Genomic DNA, 19,949 nt, shown 5'->3' on the forward strand with positions numbered 1-19,949 from the left:
GTTGGGGGGTTGGTTCCGGCGGGCAGGCCTAATAATGATATGCTGATGTATTACGATGATGTTCCTGAAGTCTGGTGGTGGAGAACGCGGCCTACCATCGGTGGGCTGAGTAGGTGATTGCGAACGGGTTTCACGCCGTCGTGAAACCAATTGTGCATATTGTTCTCTCATGCCACTGAACACACCTGACGCCAGCGTGCATGGAAAATCCCAGCCATAGGGACAGGAGTAGGCCATTCAGCTGCTCTGGCATTCAATTAGATTATGGTTGATCTGTATCATAACTCCAGCTACCCACCTTGAATTTGTAACCCTTAATATCCTCATCAAACAAGTCTATATAGTTCAGTTTTTACATTTTCAATTGACCCCCAGCCTCAAGGGCTTTTTAGACATGAGAGTTTCTAACTTCCATTACTCTCATATTGTTGTAGTATAATGTAATTAAAAGAAAATTGCTTTAAGTGTAAAATAAATCTGGCATTGAGAGAACAAATTATACTTGTGATTCTGAAGTGCTTGGATGACGCTTTCTTTTGTGGATAATGAATAAGAAAATTGTTAGATTCATATAAACTTCGTATAAAGCCTCACTAAGTTGCATCTTTCATGTGAAGTTTCGTAATGGCACTGAGTGAAACAACTGGACACACACAGAATTCATTCCTGAGGTTCCCTAAATTTATTTCAGTATTTGTGCACTCAGACAGTACAAACCTTACAGTAGTTTTCCCTAAAAAAATATTAACAAAGAATCTGCAACTTTGTTTTTTTTTACAAGCCATGTTATTTAGGTCACAGTAACAGGGATTTTCAATACACTCTTAAGAATCAGTTAATGTATTTCAAAAACATTTTACATAAACTATTTCCTAAATTGAGAAAATACATTATACAGTCCAAGAAAAAAAGGGAGTATTGCACTTGAAAACTGCATTCACCTGTATAGCATAACCGGTTCAAGTTTGGAGAGTCTGTTGCAGACTCTTATGATGCTTATACCACTGAGTGACAAGGACTTGAGAGGAAAAGTCATTAGAATTAAATTTAGGCTACAAATAGCTGCTGCCAACGCCTGACATTGGAATAAAGTAGTTTTATTTTAAATTTTTAAAGCATTTTAAAAGATTTAAAACATACTATAGTTGTCGATGCTGAAACTTTCTAAATAATTGCATAAAAGTTTAAAGTTTCAGTCGTCTTACAAAGGTATGTTATAAGGAAAATGTACATCCAGAGTTTTATGCAAAAAAAAGCATATGTTGCCACCATTAAACAAACCAAGGAAGAGGTTCCAGTTACCCGATTCCAGTAGCAAATGCACTACAAAGCTAATGTACCTTTTATTTTTCAAGCATTTTCATGTATAAAACTACACTTTAGTACAAAAATATGTAAACAGCTTATACCTAATGCTTCAGCAACAAAAAAGCCCGAAGATTTAGAACAGGGTCATTTGTTCCAGATTAGAAAATGCTACATGAAACAGGAAGTGAGTCTGGTTAAGAACTGACAGTGCTTCACAATCAGTTGAATGATCACAGTTTCAGAGTTTTAATACATCCTTCCCTTGTTGCTATATGTTCAGAAATTAACAATAGTCTCCAGTACTTTATGAAAATTTCCAGTAAGTGCATAGTTTGGGTTCTAATTTTGATCCCCCCTTCAACAAGCAATCTAAGTGTGAGAGGTAATTTTTATCCAGGGAGCAAGTGCCATGAAACAGGTTGTCAGGCGTGTCATCTGACTGGAACTGTATCATTCATCTCTTTATAAGAAAATGTAGTTAAGGACTCAACAGGTTAAGACTGTGATAGTCAAAAAGGAGCACCATCAGTGGATTAATACTGAGCCTGTGATTAAATGTGTTTTGCCTCATAACAAAATAGCGATGGCATCACCTAATAATTAAATTTTTCTCCAATTTTACACATGTTCAAAGACTTAAAAGATAAGACATTCCTTTTCACTTATTTTGATCAACATTGAAAAGTATAAAAATTAACCAACAAGTGCTTGCTTTTATTCTCGTGGACCTTCTCTTGGTTAATTCGAGTGTCTGAAGTGGACAAAGATATTAATTCTGAATGACTGCTGCGCAGAAAAGAGTATTAATCTTTTACTCTGACTCCATTTAGAAGTTGAGGAAGTTTAAGACGTGGTTCACCCTTGAACCTACACCATTCTTTTCTTCACTGTAATTCTACATATGAGTCGTTCATTAGCTTGTCACAGCTGCACCTACGCAAGAACCGGGTTGAATGATACAACATTCTTCAGATGACATGACTGACAGCTCATTTTCATAAACTAAGGGCTAATTTTAATTCCCACAATGTCATATATGAGTGAAAAATCACATTACTGCAAATGAGTGGAATATACTCACTACAGTATATTCTTGGTCCATGGATAGTAAAAACAAGGCAAATCTTCTGTCATCAGGCCACATCTGCCTTTCAGTTATGTCAATGTGGGTGTCCAAATACAGTTCTTCATCACTGTCCTAAAGCTCAGAGCCTAGTGGAATGTATGTTCTCCACGAACAATGTGCGATGAAAATTCATATCGATCCTGGCTTCTGTAGCCACAGATGTTGCACTCAAATGGGTCTCTGAAACCATGGCAGCCCATGTGAATGGTGTACATGACATGGTCTAGAAACAGCACACGACAGTGCTCACAATTGAAAGCTCTAATCTGCTCGCCCTCTCCACTGAAGACCCTGTATATCTCTTTAGAGGTATGAGACAAAACCTTTGTTGGTTCCAGAGCCTTTGATTCCTCCTTTGTGTAGGCAGGACTTTGCTTGTTCCGAGGTGTTAAGGCTGGGATTCCAGGATATTGTTGACCACTTCGATCATCATGGCTGCTTTCTGTGTCAGTAGAATCTAAACAGCTGTTACTAGGAGATATTCCTCTTTCTGCTGTCTGATTTTTTGCTCTTATAAGAGAAATGGGGCCATCCACTGTATTTTCGTGGCTTTCTGCTATTTCCCTACTGCTTGGCCTTTCAAGCCTGCTTGGATGGTATACCTGAGAATAGACAGCATTCATAACTGGAACTCCTTCGGCCATTGTGCTGGGTTGATGCTGCATCAGAGGTCTGAGGGATTCAGCTCCAAGGTATGTAATTGCGTTATTGATGGCTTGATCCATCATGTGTGAATGCATGAACTCTGCCTCTTTCTCGTAGTTCAAGCTCATGTTATAACTGATGTCTGGATAATTCAAATGCATGAACTTTTCACCTAGAAAAAGACATTGTAAGTAAGTGAGCTAATCCTTACATATGACACACTCAACCATTCAGATAGTTTGATTTTCACACATTTTATCGAGCAATTTTAAAATATTTATTATTGGTTTAGTCAAAGAAGAATTAGGAATTACTACATTCAATGTTGGACTACACTACTAAAATTCAAAATGACAAGCAACACACTAACATTGTAAATGTAACTTGCATGGATCATTTGAATGTACATGCAGTTAAGATACAGATTGATCTAATTGGATGGCAGCACAGGCTTGAAGGTGACATTAGGGTTTGGCTTTTGTTTTTGGTACAGGAAAAGGATTGGTTTTGGCCTTCTTCCCACTATCTCAACCCCTCGTGATGTATGTTTCCAAATGCATTCCTGTCCCATGGCATCCATTCAACTTCTCTTACTCTATTTTCTTCTGAACATTTGCTTATGGTCACCTAGTCCTTAAGAAAGTTAATTCCTCTCACTCTTCTATGCCTACAGTCCTAACATCTGCATTTTCCAAAGTTATGGAAATCTGTGGTTAACTAGCAATTTACCCCTCACATTGACACGTCTAGTTAAATCTATGATAACCAGTCTGACTTACTGCTTAATCATTTTTCACTGATGGTTTTGCTGCCTATGTTATGCACTTCTGAAAGTGCAATCTTGAACACCATGTCCACAAAGCCTTGGCATAGTCTGGCACCATGCTGTTCAAAAATTCCCATCACATAGTCTCCCACAAAACTTATGTCAGTGGTTATCTAGTTTCCTCTTAAATCACTCTACAGATAAAGTTGATGGCTTATCCTGTGACTGTTTCCAAAGAGGTCTGTTCTCTCTCCTATAATAAAAACAGAAAATACTCAGGCAGCATCTGCGGAGAGAGAAACAGAGCTAACATTTTAAGTTGAATGTGACTTCTTCAGAACTGACGATGGCCACAGCAACATCTGTATCTGGTTTTAAGGATATAAGTCAAGCTAAGCACAGCTCCATTTTAGCAGCCAAACATCACAGCTATGTTCCAAATCCCAAATTACCTGTCAGTAAAACCATGACAGCTCAGCTAGTTAATTTTTATGTAATAGTGAAGAATACCAATTACGTGAATGAAGTACTAATATTTGTTTAAATACTAATATTCAGCAAACAATACAATCCAATCAAATAGCATTTTGCAGCAAGATCTATTCTCTATTCTCTCTTCAGTTCCCCTTTCACATATCCTTTTGAAAAGGTTAACTTTGAAAAGGCAACTGATTATTAATAATAATGTAATGCCCAATAATAAAGAAAGATGGCAAATCTCACCAACAAATTTTTGAGGTGTGGAGCTTTTACGCTTTCCTACATTGCTTGATAGCCTCTCTATGACTGCAGGTCTGTCAAACGACATCAGAGAAATGTGGTCTGCCACTGAATCCTGTTCCTTGTATTCATCTGCTGCACAGAATAGAGAACATTCAAAATGTGAGCACACCATTCTACAAAATTTTTCATTTTCAAATATATCGTTTACATCATAATATAAAATTAACGTATAAAGTGCAGAATATTTTAGAAACCCAGTGATTAGTTTATCAAATGATGTTCTTACAAAAAATTTCATCACTAATGTATCGGTTGTGTTTCAAATAAACAGAATGACTCAAATTCCAGGAGCACTGAAAACGTAAGGTTTCGAGAACACGCTTCAATCATTAATGTATGTTCTTTGAAACAATATAAAGTGTAAAAGTGGTGTTTTCTGCTTAACTGTATTGAAGCTTGCCAGAAATTTTACATGTAAACTAAGATTTGGAAATTTAGGGCAACACTAAATGATTATTTATGCCCCTCGCCATGTGAAATGAAATTATATTATTACTGGAAAAGTAAATGAAACATAGTTTTTTGACTGAAATTTAATTTGCTGACAGGCACACCCACAATGTTTGCAGATTTAACTGGAACTATGTTCTACATTGTAACTGACAAAGGATATTGCTGCCTCCTAAAGACAGCTAAGACCTTTCTGCTTCCTTTATTATATTTATCAGATGAATATATATTTTAATCCTTGATTGGAAAAGACCAAATCCATGTTCTATGTCTATACTAGTAAAGGACACTGTTGGTTCCAAACATTTATCACACTGATTCTGCTAATGTTTAATCCTGAAAAAATTCATTTCAGCAAAAATAAATTTACACATAGTGCTATCTTGCATTTGAGTTTGGCAACTTTATGTTATTAATAATAATCAATATTAATTGGTGCAAATTAAATGCATTAATAAGGATTAGAAAATTAAGAAATTAATTGAGCACCGAGACGAAAAACTGTACAGAACTGATCCTTACTAATCAGTAAACAACTGTAAATTAGGAATGTCTCCTGCTAATTATTTTGATAAGGGTCATTTCAAGCTGATTAACACAGAAGTTCATTTTTTATTAGGATACAATGATTATATTACAGATTGGATTTTTCATTTTTGTTTCCCAATGCAGGGAGACTTAAAATGGTTTGATATTAGCTGATGTGTTTTACTTATTTCTTTTAAAACAAGAGCAAGAATCTTAACATGGTAGAGAGATCTCAGTTGCTTTACTGAATTTAAAAAAGCATGCAAAAAAACTAGGAAATAACACTAGTGTTGTTGCAGGATAGGAGTTCTTCTGTTAAAAAGTTTGAAAGGCACCTAAATTATGTATGATTACAAATGGAAGTGAGTTACAACTTTTATTGTGAGAGGGAGAACTTAACGTATTTTATGGGTTCACTTATAAATACATTCGGAACACAATTAGCCGAGTGGCTATTGTTTTTATTTGTTCATTTATCATTAACACCCACTGTATCAACTGTTTTCTCACATAATATCATGCATTTTGCCCTTTTACTCATATTATAAAGCTTCTCAGCCTGAAAAGTGGGCAAATAGAACTAGGGGCTCCCCCATAACTCCAAATCTAAATGTTGATCTATGCATCAGGTTATGAGTCCAACAGAACATGAATATGGGTCAGCTGGCCTGTTCCGCAAATTTTGGGGCATTCCCCTACACACAGTTTGGCTGAGAAATGACAGCACTAATCTTTGTAATGGCAGACAGATTGGAGCAATCTATCCAAGCTCAAACCACCAACAGCAGAAAATTTTAATGGATTGTTTCATTAATTTCATTAGTCTTTTGCTGACTGAGGTGAAAAAGAAGATTCCTGCTGAGTGGTCCCACTATTTCTATTAGTTGTATTATCAGGATTTTCTGAAATAAAAATTCAAATGCTTGCAATTCCTTGCAGTTTGTTTCTGAGCGAGGAAAATGCTATGCAGAGGCTTACTGGGTTGAATTTTCATTTTGGGGTCAGGACCATGACGTCAAGTGCATTTCCTCAAGATGGTGGCGCTCTCTGAAGAGCCTATATACATTTATTAATTTAAAAAGGCTGCAGCTGCTATGCCGTCATTCTGGAGGGCTACTGGCTGCAGCTGTAGTCCTATGGTTATGAGACTTGCAGTGGGGCTGAGGGGAGGGGGGGTGTGGGGGAGGCGGGGTGAGCAGTTTTCTCCTAGAAGGGTGGAGCATCTCAGTCTGCTGCCGGGAGGCCGCCTCAACTTCTCTGCTGTGTTTTTGCCTCAGTGGGGTCCCACATGTGGACGGGAAAATTCTAGGTGGTGTCTGCAGTGTAGCCTTATTAGGCCCTTTAATTAGCCTAATGGGCTACCTGCTACTTGTAGGCTGATATCCACCCCCCGATCCTGCCTGAGCAAAAATGGCCCGGAGGCAGGACTGTAACAGGAGGCAGGCATGCTTAACGATAGTGGAAAATTGTCAGCCCACCCTCCTCCATGAATGGAAATTCTGCTCAGTGTCTCTTGACAGGAATTGATGGAAAAATTTGAAAGTGTCAACTGAGTCACTGTTGTATTTCCTAGCAGCCCTCTCTGTCTCCCTCTTCCTAATGTGGCGTTGCTGGATCCATGAGAGAAGCTCGTTTGGCTGATCCTTTTTCCAGTAATAGAATGTGTCACAGGGAAGAAAAGAAGATATTAAAAAAGGTGGAAGATGGAAAATTAAAAGAAAACTTCGGTTCAGGGTTTATATTGTGCAAGGGTGAAATGATGCACTAATTGCCAAGTGGCTTAGTCTCACCATTTTTCTTAGGTAGAGGGGGAGTGCAGAGAAGACTTGGCTTCTGAATGAATTGTGAAAATTATGAAGCGGGGTACCTGGAATAATCAACAACCCTGCAGTCATACTAGCACAGAATGGTGAACAAAAGTATAACCCCGAACTGGAGTAAGTTTTAAAAAATGGAAAATTAATCCTAAATCATCTTTAAAAAAAACTTTCCCTTAATTTTAATAAGACCATAGCTGTTTCTAGTACATTATCTAACAATTTTACATCAAGTTACACAGGATTTACAGCACAGAAGCAGGTCACTTAGCCAATGTTCCCTGTAAACTGCATGCTATCCGAAATACTCGCGCAGGTGTGCACTAGTCGGCCCCTTTAAATTACCACGAGAGCGCAGCCTCACAAAAAAATTTGAAGGGGCCATTCACTTAAATAAACCATCCTCACACACTCAAAAAATTAGGAGCGTTGCACTCGGCCAAGTTGGTCTATGTTAATCTTTGTGCTCTACATGAGTCTTCTCCCACCCTCCTTCATCTAACCTTATCAGCTTAAACTTCTGTTGTTTTCTCCTTCATGTAATCATCTAACTTACTTTTTAAAAAGATTTGAAGTGCAAAGCACAACATTTATTGTAGTAATTTTTACAGAATTTGTGACTGAAACAGAGGTTATATGAAAATACTGCAAGACTCAAAATTTAAAGCAGAACTTTTCAGAAAATGTTACTAAAAACGTTTAACTAAATTTAACATGGGCTAAATGATAAAATAATAACTGCCCATCTCTTAAGCTTTCTTGGAAGCTGGCTACTAATTGTGATCTATAATCTGACTACTAATGATCCACAAAATAAGATTCCTCAAGAAATACTTTCTTAATTGTAATTTGCTAAATGAATCAGGAACTTGAGAGGAAAATCTGGAATCAGCAAATTGACAGCTGTTTTAATATGTCTATTAAATTTGATCATACTGTGGACTCATTTTTAATGCATTTTCTATTTCAGGTTTTCCATTTAACAAGTGTGAAACCAATTCAAAAAAAGCATTCAGTATGTTACCGTCAGCACAAGCTTTTGACAGCTGGATTAAAAGAGATAGTCTGATCTTCTTCTCTGAATGTGTCTAATATTGAATTTATCTCCATCTTGGAAGAACGCATACAGTAACTGTCAGCAATCAATTACTGGAATTGAATATTTCTTTTGGAAATGTCTGAATAAACATTATTGCCAGAATGGAAATATTTGGGTGTGAAAGCACTAATTGGAAAATCTGAAAAGATAATACAGTCACTTTTTCACATTAATATTCAATCATAACACTATGTGTAGTAGGAAAATATAGTATGTGAAGTAACACTATGCCCACGTCAGGATGCCTCTGTTTTACTATTTCCTTTTAATAGTAGTAGCTTTGATAATAAAAACTAATTGCGTTGGCTGGCCATTCTGGGTATTATAGAAAACATACTGAGTAATATCTAAAACTGTAAATACTATCAAGATAGAAAAGATAGAGCTTCAAGGTAAAACTATTGAGGAGTCACTACAAACTGGAACTCCTTCACGTCATCCCACCCACCCTGGTGATTCATGGGCTGTGTAGTCTCCATGCCGGCATTCTGCTGGTAGTTGTGACAGCGCTCTTTATGCTCCTCCAGTGAACTGCGCTGTTTGTAGCTTCTACCACAGTAGTTGCACTTGTGAGGCTTGCCCACTGTGGAAGGAATTGTATTCAAGTTACATCATCGTTATTTATATCAATCATTTTCAATAAGCAATAAAGGTGTTTAAAAGGAAACTGTGCACCATAAGTTTCATAAAGCATGAATCAAAGGCAACACGTAAGTTTAACCTATAGTTCGCAGCAAAATATGTACAGAAGCAGTTGAGTGCTACTGACTCATCTTTTTTGAAACCATTACAAAAACACGTGCAATGGGAAAGCCACCAGAATTAAATTGAATTATGTGTTATCATTGAGTACTTTACTGATTAACTTTGCCTTTATGTCATCTGTTAAGTTCTTACTATGCTGTGGTTGAGTGGTGGGGCGGTCTTGTTTGGCAGGGTGGGGTTCAGGGAAAGAAAAGCTACAGAGTTTTCTGGTTCCATTACCCATATTTATTGTTCCTGAAACTACACAGAAGTTGGGTTAATAAAGCTTTTTCAAACTATAAGCACTTTGGAGTGGTTAAAAATGCAGACCTGTTGCATTTCAAAACTTTTTTTAATTACAGGAACAAATGACGAAAGTCTAGTGCATTGATATTTTAAATATTTGTGCTTTTTTTAAACATTAAAGCAATTACAAATAAATTTAAGGCAGTTCCATTGTTTCATGAAGAATGAAAGTTTTCTTATTCATTTTCTAAACCTTTTCATAATAAATTATGTACAACAGTTTTGTATTTCCTTTACTTCATCAGATGAGAGAATGGGCTACATATTCATGGTGACTGCATAAGACAAATTCTGATTTTATTTTGTAGCATTCTGGAATTTTTACTAAAATTATAAAACTATCTTTAAAATACAAGTTTAATTATTATAACTTTACACTTAAAATGTCTCTTTACAATATGACCATATGGCCACTGAACAAGTCAGCATCTGTTTTTATTGTATAGAATACTGGAATTTTCATCAATATTTTAGGGATTACATTCCAGCATTCCATTCATTTTCCCTGCAAAAGCTGAAAATCTTGCTTATGGGCCCTTGTAAGAAATAAAAAATATGTCAGGGCAAATCAAATTTTCTGTTTGTGCAGATTGTGATATCTAAGATTTTCTCAAAAGAAGTGAGCTTTTTAGTTCCTATTTGATATTCAAAAGTTTGAAACATCAGCTATTCATGGAAATATTTTGAATAATTTTAGACTATTTTCCATGAATCAGTAAATTAATCTGTAAAAAGATATATATTTTTATTGACTTTTTCATTAAAAACACTACGGGCTGCATCTTACAGTCAGCGAGTGGGGGCCAGGGCCGGCTTGCCGATGTGTAAAATGACACGGGGTGATGTCAGGCGGGCATCCCAACGTCACCCAACGTCAGTTACATTTTCAGGTCGACGCGTGCGGAGCCGAGTTGGCTGTGCGCCCGCCAACCTGCCAACGGCCACTTAAAGCCATTAATAAAATAATTGAGGCAATCAATGGACCTGTCCGTCCAACCTTAAGGTTGGTGGGCAGGCCGGGAGCCCAGGCAGGCTTCTGAAAAAACATAAAACCTCATCCATGGGCAGGATGAGGTTTCATGAGGGTATTAAAATTTTTCTGAAATGTCTAAATAAAAGGAATTGACATGTCCCAGCTTATGTGACAGTGGCACATTAGTGGACACGTCAGTATTTTTTTTCTCATCTTTAATCAACTTTCAAACCTGAGCCGATCTCCCTAATGCAGCACTCTGCTCAGGGAGACCTGTGCGCTCTTTCGCGTGCATGCGTGAAACAATGCACTCGAGGCTCAGGGAGTCCCCCCCAGCCGCACAGGGAGCGCATAGTATTTCCTGGTGGACATCACGCTGGGCGGGCCTTAATTGGACCGCCGACATAAAATGGCGGTGCGCCCCCAACTGGGAGTGACGATCGGGAACCCGTCCGCTCCAGCACGCCCCCCACCCCCAACCTGGGGGGGAAGGTCCTGCCCTATATTGGCCTAAGGAAAGGGTTGGGCATGTAACAAGATTATGACAACATTTAGCTCAGTTATTGTACAACATGACAGTTCAATACATAGCAGAGTGAAAACATGCACTTAGATAATGATGTTAAAAAATGTTTTAAGCTTGGGTTTATTCAGTCTCCCATCAACTGGGACAATCTGGATATATGAATATTTGCATATGCATTCTCAATTCTGCTCTGCATTGATAGACAAAATGCAGAACAGGACAGGTCTCTTGCTAGTTTACTCCCTCCCTATCTAATAGTAGACAAAGCAATTCACCATTAGGCTTCTTTATATTTACATGGGCAAGAACCAGCATAACACATTGAAGAATAACAGTAAGAATGGTTTAGGCTGGAATTAGGATTTGGATTTGGGTGTAGATCTTATCCAAAAGAGTTTTACTGCCATAGCTACCCAGCTATGCTGTTGAAAACTTTTGGTTACCTGGAACAAAATGGTTGAAGGGGCAGAAGTATTTAATGACATCAAAAAACTCAGGACTACATACTTAATGGAGTTTGTTGCAAATTAAGGGTGTGTTTCTCATTGGTTTTAGTGTAGGAACAATGGTTTTAACAATGAATTTCCCTTCATGGCAAAACAGATACTAATGTGTCTAAATTCATGCTAAGTGAACACCTACTCATTTAATATTTCCTATATGACATAAAAGAGTTAAATTCTGCAAATAGTAGCAGCCTGGATTAACTGCAGATCAACAGAACATCAATTCAGTGCTGTACAACTGATTTAGAAAGGCTCTGGGACAATGCAAATGTAGAAACTAAAAATAATTTACTGTTGTGAGTTGTGCTTGCATGAATAAAAATGATTTAAATATCACAAAGTATAAAAGCCACAAATTAATGTAAATTTAACAGGGCTATGATTGCCTCTGACATAAAGGATATTACACCAGAAAAAAATAGTAGCATCAAAATAGTGCTGTAATTAATGCAATCATGCACGTTAGGAAAGAAAACATTAAAATTACCTTCAGGTTTGGTGCAATAAAGTTGAAAAGGTAACTTTCAAACCTGGTTCTACAAAGTAAATGTCAACAAAGCTAACAATAAAATAATATGGAAGAAATATAGTGACTTTAGAATATTAGAAGCAATTTGATTTAAATTATGATGTAGTACTAACTAGGTCTGCATGTAACGAAAATACATAACATGTAGCGACAGTGCCTGATTATAAGGACAATCCTCAAACTTGCATTTTGGAAACTATGTGAGACAGGATACAAACTGGCTGTTAACTTGGCAGCTTCACTTTAATAAGGCTCAGCTCACACCATATGAATATATAATTATAGATTGTATTATCAAATAAAATTAGGCAGAGGTATCCAAGATTTTGGTCCTCATGGGCTGTATAGGGTCTTGAGGAAGGATTTTCCTGTCAATGAGGGCGGTGGGGGGGCAAAGTATAAAATGACGCAGGGTGATGTCGGAAAGGCAACGTCACTGCGCGTCATTTAGATTTTCAGTTTGCCAGGCACGCAGCTGACTCAGCTGCACACCCGCCAAACTGTCAAAAGCCTATTAAGGCCATTTAAAACCTAATTAATTAAATTTAATGAGCTGCCGGTCCAACCTTAAGTTTGGCAGGCAGGCAAAGAGCCCAGGTGGCCTTCGCGTTTTTCATGACACCTCATCCATGGGCGGGATGAGGTTTCATGAAGTGTTTTAAAACCTAATAAAAATTTATACATTTATTCTTTGACATGTCCCAGCTCATGTGATAGTGTCACCTGAGGGGACATGTTTTAAAAGTGTTAAAAACCTTTATTTAAAACTTTAACACTGAAACAAATCTCCCTGAGGCACCTCTGTGCCTTGGGGAGATCTTTGCGCTCTTTCGCATACAAGCGCGAAAGGGCACAGGGGAACCTCTCAGGGAATACACCCCCCCACCCCGCCCGCACAGGGAGCGCTCAACGCTTCTAGGCGAGCGTTGCGCTGGGCGGGACTTAATTGGCCCCGTCCACATAAAATGGCAGCGCATCCCCGATCGGGGACGCCAATCAGGTTCGCGCCCACCCCCACCTGCCCCCGCACAACCACCCCCCCACCCCACCCCGCAACAGGGGGGAAATTTCTGACCGTGAGGCCATGTGTAAAGTTTATATTCATGTATTCATTTATTTATATATATATCTCAAGTTACTGATACAAACAGATTGTGTTCTAATTAATGATTCATCCACCAATGAAACAACTTCTCTAAAAACAGCCCTTACAAATCTCCAGACTTACTTAATTCAATCGGCAAAGAGAACTGAATCTGAAAGCCAGGTTGATTGTGTTTGGAAGGCTGCAAATGCAATATTTATTGGGCCATAACTTATGTGGAGTGGCAATCACAGTTGGACTGCCAGTCCGCGCCTAGTTACTCACACTGAAATAGAGCTGCACGTTTCTTGGCCCACCTTCCAACTCGAGCCGGTTGAGAATGGTGCAGTGTAGCAGGTTCCCGAGGCCTGGTGTCAAGGGCAGCTGAATCGGAGGTAAGTCACGCCTCCTTTTACGGCACTAGCTGCTGTAAAGCAAGTAGGTTTAAAGGTCCAGCCACTTTGAGAAGCCAGGGAGAAGGTAAGTGTATAAGGCAAGTTGGGTAGGATTGGGAGGTGGGGTAAGGTGGCGCATAGGTAGGGTAAGTCAGGGAGGTGGGGGATAGGGTGGTCAGGAAGTGGGGGGTGGTCAACGGGCAGGGGTAGGTCCGATGGTCTGTGGGGGTTGGCCAGTGGGGGGGTTTGGGGACGGTAGTTGTGGGGAGGGAGCAGGCAGGTGTGGAGAGGCCAGTCAAGGGGGACAGGGAGGGTAGTCAGGGTTGCTCTTGAAGCATCAGGGGTGGGGAGGAGTCCCATCAGGAGTCAGGGCGGGTCAGTACTATAGTTACCCGGAAGTTAGAAATGGTTTTAATTCTTCTAACCTTTTCTGGGTAACCAATGGTGTCTGAAGTTTGCAATTTAAATTTTGGATGATTCCCATTGTAGGGCAATTGCCCAACAGAAGTTAGAGCAGCCCGGGCAATTGCCCTGAAATCCTTACGTGGGAACAAGTAATGCTTGACCACGCTACAGGAATGTTACAAAATCTTATTTTATTTTCCTCACTGTCACTGCATTTAATGGAGCATCATAAAGTCATAGGCGAAAATTTTTGGCTTGGCGAGCGGGTGCGCACCCAACCCGACTGAGCATAAAATGACACGAGATGATGAGGGGCAAGCATCCTGATGTCACTGCGCACTTGCGCAATATTTCGGTTGGCAGACATGTGCCAGAGTTGGCAGCGCCCCTGCCGGCAACTAAAAAAGGCCATTAAAATGTTTATTGATAGAAATTTTTCGCTGCCCGTCCAACCTTACGGTTGGCGAACAGGCGAAATGGCCAAGCAGTCTCAGCATTTTTAGGAAATCTCATCTACGGACGGGATGATGTTTCCAACAGCAAATAAAAATAAAATCAAAATTTTAAAATTTAATTAATAACATGTCCCTCCTCATGTGATAGAGTCACATGAAGGGACATGTTTTATAAAATTTTTTAAATTTTTATTTTTTATTTTGAAAAATTTTTATCTCCCTGAGGCAGCCAACATGCATCCGTGCACATGTGTGAAGTTCACGCTTGCCCTCCTCCCCCCACCGCCACACACAGGCAGCGCTGCAACTTGCATTTCGCGCTGTGCAGACCTTAATTGGCCTGCCAATATGAAATCGCGTTCTGGCCCCAATCGCGGGCAGCGGTCAGTTTCTCGACTGCCCAACCCCACCGAGCCCGCCCGATGAGGGAAAAATCCTCCCCATAGAATCATTACAACAAAGGAGAACACCATTTGGCACATCATGTCTGTGTTGGTTCTCCTAAGGAACAATTCGCATACTGCCACTCCTCCACCCTCTCCCTATATCCCTGCACATTCATCCCTTTCAGGTATTTTGAAAGTTCAGCAAATGTAGAAAAATTTACAGCCCTGAAGGAGGCCACTCTGTCCATCATATCTGCACTGGCCAAAAAACAAGCCGCCCAGACTAATCCCATTTTCTAGCACTTGGTCCTTAACCTGGAGGTTCTGGGATTTCAGGTGCATATTCAGATACAGGCACCGAGTCCCAGACACCTACCACCCTCTTGGTGAAAATATTTTGCTCATCTGTCCTCTAATCCTTCTAACAATCACTTTAAATCTATGCCCCCTAAGTCACTGATCTCTCCGCTAAGGGAAAACAGGTCCTTCCTATCCACTCTATCCAGGCCCCTCATAACCTTGTACAACTTAATCAAATCTCCCATCAGCTTCTTTTGTTCCAAGGAAAACAACCCCAGTCTGTCCAATCATTTCTCATTGCTGCAATTTTCCAGGCCTGGCAACATCTTTGTAAATCTTCTCTGTACCCTCCTCAGTGCAATTATATCTTTTTTGTAATGAGGGGACCAGAACTGCACACAGTTCTCAAGTTGTGGCCTAATGATTGTTTCATATAGCTCCAGCATAAGAGGTCCTGCTCTTATATTTTATGCCTCAGCGAGTAAAGTATTTTGTATGCCTTCTTAACCACCTTATTGACCTGTCCTGTTACCTTCAGGGATCTGTGGACATGCACTCCAAGGTCCCTCACTTCCTCTACATCTCTCAGTATCCTCCCATTCATTGGGCAGAATTTCCTACCTATCGGGTGGGCGGGTCCAACCCAATCTCCGGCAGGCGGGGAGCCGATACCCGGCGGAGAAGCAGGCTCCGCTGCCATTTTAAGTAGGCGGGCCAATTAAGCTATGCGCTTCCTGTGCGGGCGGGGGGGAGGGGGGGTGGGGGGAGGCAGATTCCCCAAATGCGAGAGTGTGCTCTTTCGTGCATGCGCACAAAAGAGCACACATCTAAGTGCTGTCGCAGGGAGACTGCTCAAAGTTGTACAAACATTAAAAATAGAAAAAAAAATCCTTAACATATCCCCCTCATGTGACAATGTCACATGAGATGGGACATGTTAATAAATTTCACAAAAACTTTATTACATTTTTTTTAAACAGACATGAAACCTCATCCCGCCGGTGGATGAGGTTTCATGTTTTTTCTATTCCCTGTCGGGTCTCCTGGCCTGCCCACCAGCCTTAAGGTTGGACGGGCAGGTCCTTTAATTGTTTTAATAATGCTGCCAATGGCTTCAATTGGCAGCACTTAGTCTCAGGGAGATTCGTGCTCTTCTGTGCGCTTGCGTGAAAGAGCGCACTCTCGCTTTTGGGGAATCCCACCCCCCACCCCCCCTCCCCCCCTCACTCGCACCAGGAAGTGCATAATGCTTCTCGCTGGACATCACGCTGGGCGGTCCAACGTAAAATGGTGGCAGGGCCCACTTCTCCTGTGGGGACCAGCCGCCCATCCACCAGAGATTGGGTTGGGCCCACCCATCCAGCAGGCAGAAAATTTTGCCATTTGTTTCCTGCCACTGAGCTAGTTTTGTATCTAGCTTGCTGCATTCCCCTGGATCCCCGGGCTTTTTTTTTGAACAGTCTGCCAAGTGGGACCTTGTCAAAAACCTTGCTAAAATCCATGTAATCCATATAAACCACATCAACTGCACTGCCCTCAGCAATCCTCTTGGTTACCTCCTCAAAAAATTCAATCAAGTTAGTCAGATATGATCCCCCCTTAACAAATCCATGCTGACTGCCCTTGATTACACCATGCCTTTCTAAATGACAGTTTATCCTGTCTCTCAGAATTGATTCCAATAATTTGCCCACTACCGAGTTTAGACTGACTGGGCTGTAATTGTTCGGTCCATCCCTCGCTCCATTTTTAAACAAAGGTTCAACGTTAGCAGTCCTCCAATCCTTCAGCACCACACCTGCATACAGTGAGGATTGGAAAATGATGGTCAGCGCATCCACTATTTCCACCCTGGCTTCTGTTAACAGCCTGGGGTTCATTTCATTGGCCCTGATGACTTATACACTTGCAAGGATGCTAATCCCCTCAATACTTCCTCTCTCCCTATGTTTATCACATCCAAAATTCCACACTCCTCTCCTTAACTATATTGTCTGCATCATCCTCTCTTTTATTGGGACAGACGCAAAATAGTCATTAAGAACCATACCCACATCTTCTTACCTTTTTGGTCTTTCCTTAGTTATCCTCATACTCCTATGGTATTGATAAAACATCTTTTGGTTCTCCATAATTTTATTTGCCAATATTTTTTCATGCCCTCTCTTTGCTTTCTTAATTACTTTTATGATGTCACCTCTGCACTTTCTAGACTCTCCTTTTCTGCCTTATCTTACCTTGTATGCTCGTTGGCATCCAAAGGACTCTAGATTTGGCTGTGCCACCCTTTTTCTTCATGGGAACATGAACCCCTTTGAATGGCTTCCACTGCACCAACATTAATTTACCTTCCAAGTAGCTGTTTCCAGTCCGCTTTTGTTAAATCACTCCTCAGCTTAGTGAAATTGGTCTTACCTCAATTTAGAACTTTAACTCCTGTTCTACCATTGTCCTTTTCCATAATTATGTTAAACTAACTGAATTATGATTACTACCACCAGAATGCTCTCCCACTGCCACTCATTCTACCTGCCTGGCTTCATTTCATAAAACCGCACCCTCTCTTGCTACATGCTGGCTAAAAAAGTTCTCTTGAATGCACCTCAAGAATTCTGTTCCTTCCATTCCTTTCACACTAAAACTATCCCAGTTAATACTGGGGTAGTTAAAATCCCTTACTATTACTGCCCTATTGGGCAGAATTTTTCGCTGGTGAGCTGTGGGTGGGGCCCATTTGCCAACGCGAAAATGACGTGGGATGACGTCAGGGGGAACCCCCGACGTCATCCCGCCCCAGTTAAATATTCAGGAAGGCGGGGGGACAGCGAAATCAGCTGTCTGCCCGCCGACCTGTCAATGGCCAATTGAGGCCATTGACAGGGTAGTGAAACCAATTAAAGGCCCTGCCCGTCCAACCTTAGGGTTGGCCAGGAGCCCCGGTGGGCTTCTGAAAAAATATGAAACCTCATCCACCGGCAGGATGAGGTTTCATGTCTGTTTTAAAAACGTTTAATAAAGTTTCTGTGCTTTTTATTAACATGTCCCATCTCATGTGACATTGTCACATGACGGGGACATGTTAATAATTTTTTAATTTTTCTGTTTTTGAACTTTATAAACCTTTCACTGATCTTCCTGAGACAGCACCTAGTCTCAGGGAGATGTGTCTCAGGGAGATGTGCGCTCTTTCGCGTACATGCACGAAATATTGCACTCTGACAGTTGGGGAATCCCCCCTGCACAGGAAGCGCACAGGGCTTCCTGTCGGGCGGCCCGCTGGGCGGGCCTTAACTGGCTCGCCCACTTAAAATGGTGGTGGGGCCTGTTTCAGCGGTGGCGATCGGCTGCCCGCCTGCTGCTGAGCTGGTGGGGCCTGCCTGCCCATCAAAGGCAAAATTCTGCCCATTGTTTTTGCACTTCTCAGAAATTTGCCTACATATTTGCTCTTCTATCTCCCTCTGACTGTTTGGCAGTCTATAGTACACTCCCAAACTGCCCCTTTTATTGCTTTGTTCAATCCATATGACATCATTTAATGATCCTTCTAACAAAGCATACCTCCTCACTGCTGCAATTGTTTCTTTGTCCAAAATTGCTATGCCCCTCCTTTTTTATCCCCCTCTCTATCTCATCTGAAAATCATGTAACCAGGAACATTGAGCTTCCTGTGCCTCTTTAAGCCATGTTTCTGTAACAGTTATGATATCATAGCTGCCAAGTTTTCATCAGTGCCCTCAGCTTGTCTGCTTTTTTTGCTATAGTCCTTGCACTGAAGTATATACCTTGAGCACTGCAAAATTCTTTTTTTTATTTTGTAGCCTTTGCTACCTCTGCCTTCCAGATTCACTAAACTTTTGCCTTCCATTTCCATTTCTGATCTTGACCAATCTGTATTCACCCTCAGGTTCCCACCCCCCTGACAAACTAGTTTAAACCCTGCCCAACAGTACAAGCAAACCTCCACGCAAGAGTATTTATCCCAGCTTTGTTGAGGTGTACATCCGGCTTGTACAGGTCCCACCTCCCCCAGAACTGGTCCCAATGCACCAAGAATCTAAAGCCCTCCCTCTTGCACTATCTCTCCAGTCACACATCTGCTCTAACCTCTTATTTCTATGCCCACTAGTGTCTGGCACTGGGAGTAATCTGGAGGTCCACTTTTGAGGTCCTACTTGCTAATTCCCTACCAAGAGTCACTGGCTAGGCCAGCATTTATTACCCATCCCTAATTGCTCTTGAGAAGGTGGTGACGAGCTGCCTCTTGAACCGCTAAAGGTTGGACGGGCAGCTCATTGAATTGAATTAATTAGGTTTTAAATGGCCTTAATAAGCCTTTGACAATTTGACAGACGCGCAGCTGACTTGGCTGCGCACCCATTGAACTGAAAAACTGAATATCGCGCGGTGACGTCGGGATGCCCTCCCGACGTCACTGTGCGTCATTTTATGCATCAGCGAGCGGGCCTTGCCCCGCCTCGCCAATGGGAAATTTATTCCCCTGGACAATATCCAGGCTTGGGCTGAAAAGTGGCAAGTAACATTTGCGCCACACAAGTGTCAGGCAATGACCATCTCCAACAAGAGAGAATCCAACCATCGCCCCTTGATGTTCAATGGCATTACCATCACTGAATCCTCCACTATCAAAATCCTGGGGGTTACCATTGACCAGAAACTGAACTGGACTAGCCGTATAAATACTGTGGCTACAAGAGCAGGTCAGAGGTTAGGAATCGTGCGATGAGTAACTCACCTCCTGAGGTATCCACCATCTACAAGGCACAAGTCAGAAGTGTGATGGAATACTCCCCACTTGCC

General features: G+C 40.9%; 1 protein-coding gene across 13 annotated transcripts in view; it reads right to left on the minus strand.

The window, feature by feature from the left end:
• Positions 1 to 663: 663 nt before the first annotated feature.
• Positions 664 to 19,949, minus strand: part of ikzf2 (IKAROS family zinc finger 2) — a 141,983-nt gene continuing 122,697 nt past the window's right edge. For 9 of the 13 annotated variants that reach the window (XM_041200987.1, XM_041200991.1, XM_041200992.1 and 6 more), the window contains 3 exons: positions 8,971 to 9,105; positions 4,569 to 4,700; positions 664 to 3,251 (listed from right to left, as the gene is read on the minus strand). In XM_041200987.1, the coding sequence (XP_041056921.1) occupies positions 2,521 to 3,251; positions 4,569 to 4,700; positions 8,971 to 9,105 (998 nt within the window). In that variant the 3' untranslated portion in view covers positions 664 to 2,520. Of the gene's footprint in view, positions 3,252 to 4,568; positions 4,701 to 8,970; positions 9,106 to 13,475; positions 13,494 to 19,949 lie in introns of those variants that run through there. The other 4 variants (XM_041200985.1, XM_041200989.1, XM_041200997.1 and 1 more) reach the window with 3 other exon arrangements.

Source organism: Carcharodon carcharias, chromosome 12 (genome assembly GCF_017639515.1).
Source record: "Carcharodon carcharias isolate sCarCar2 chromosome 12, sCarCar2.pri, whole genome shotgun sequence".
Classification (NCBI taxonomy): domain Eukaryota; kingdom Metazoa; phylum Chordata; class Chondrichthyes; order Lamniformes; family Lamnidae; genus Carcharodon; species Carcharodon carcharias.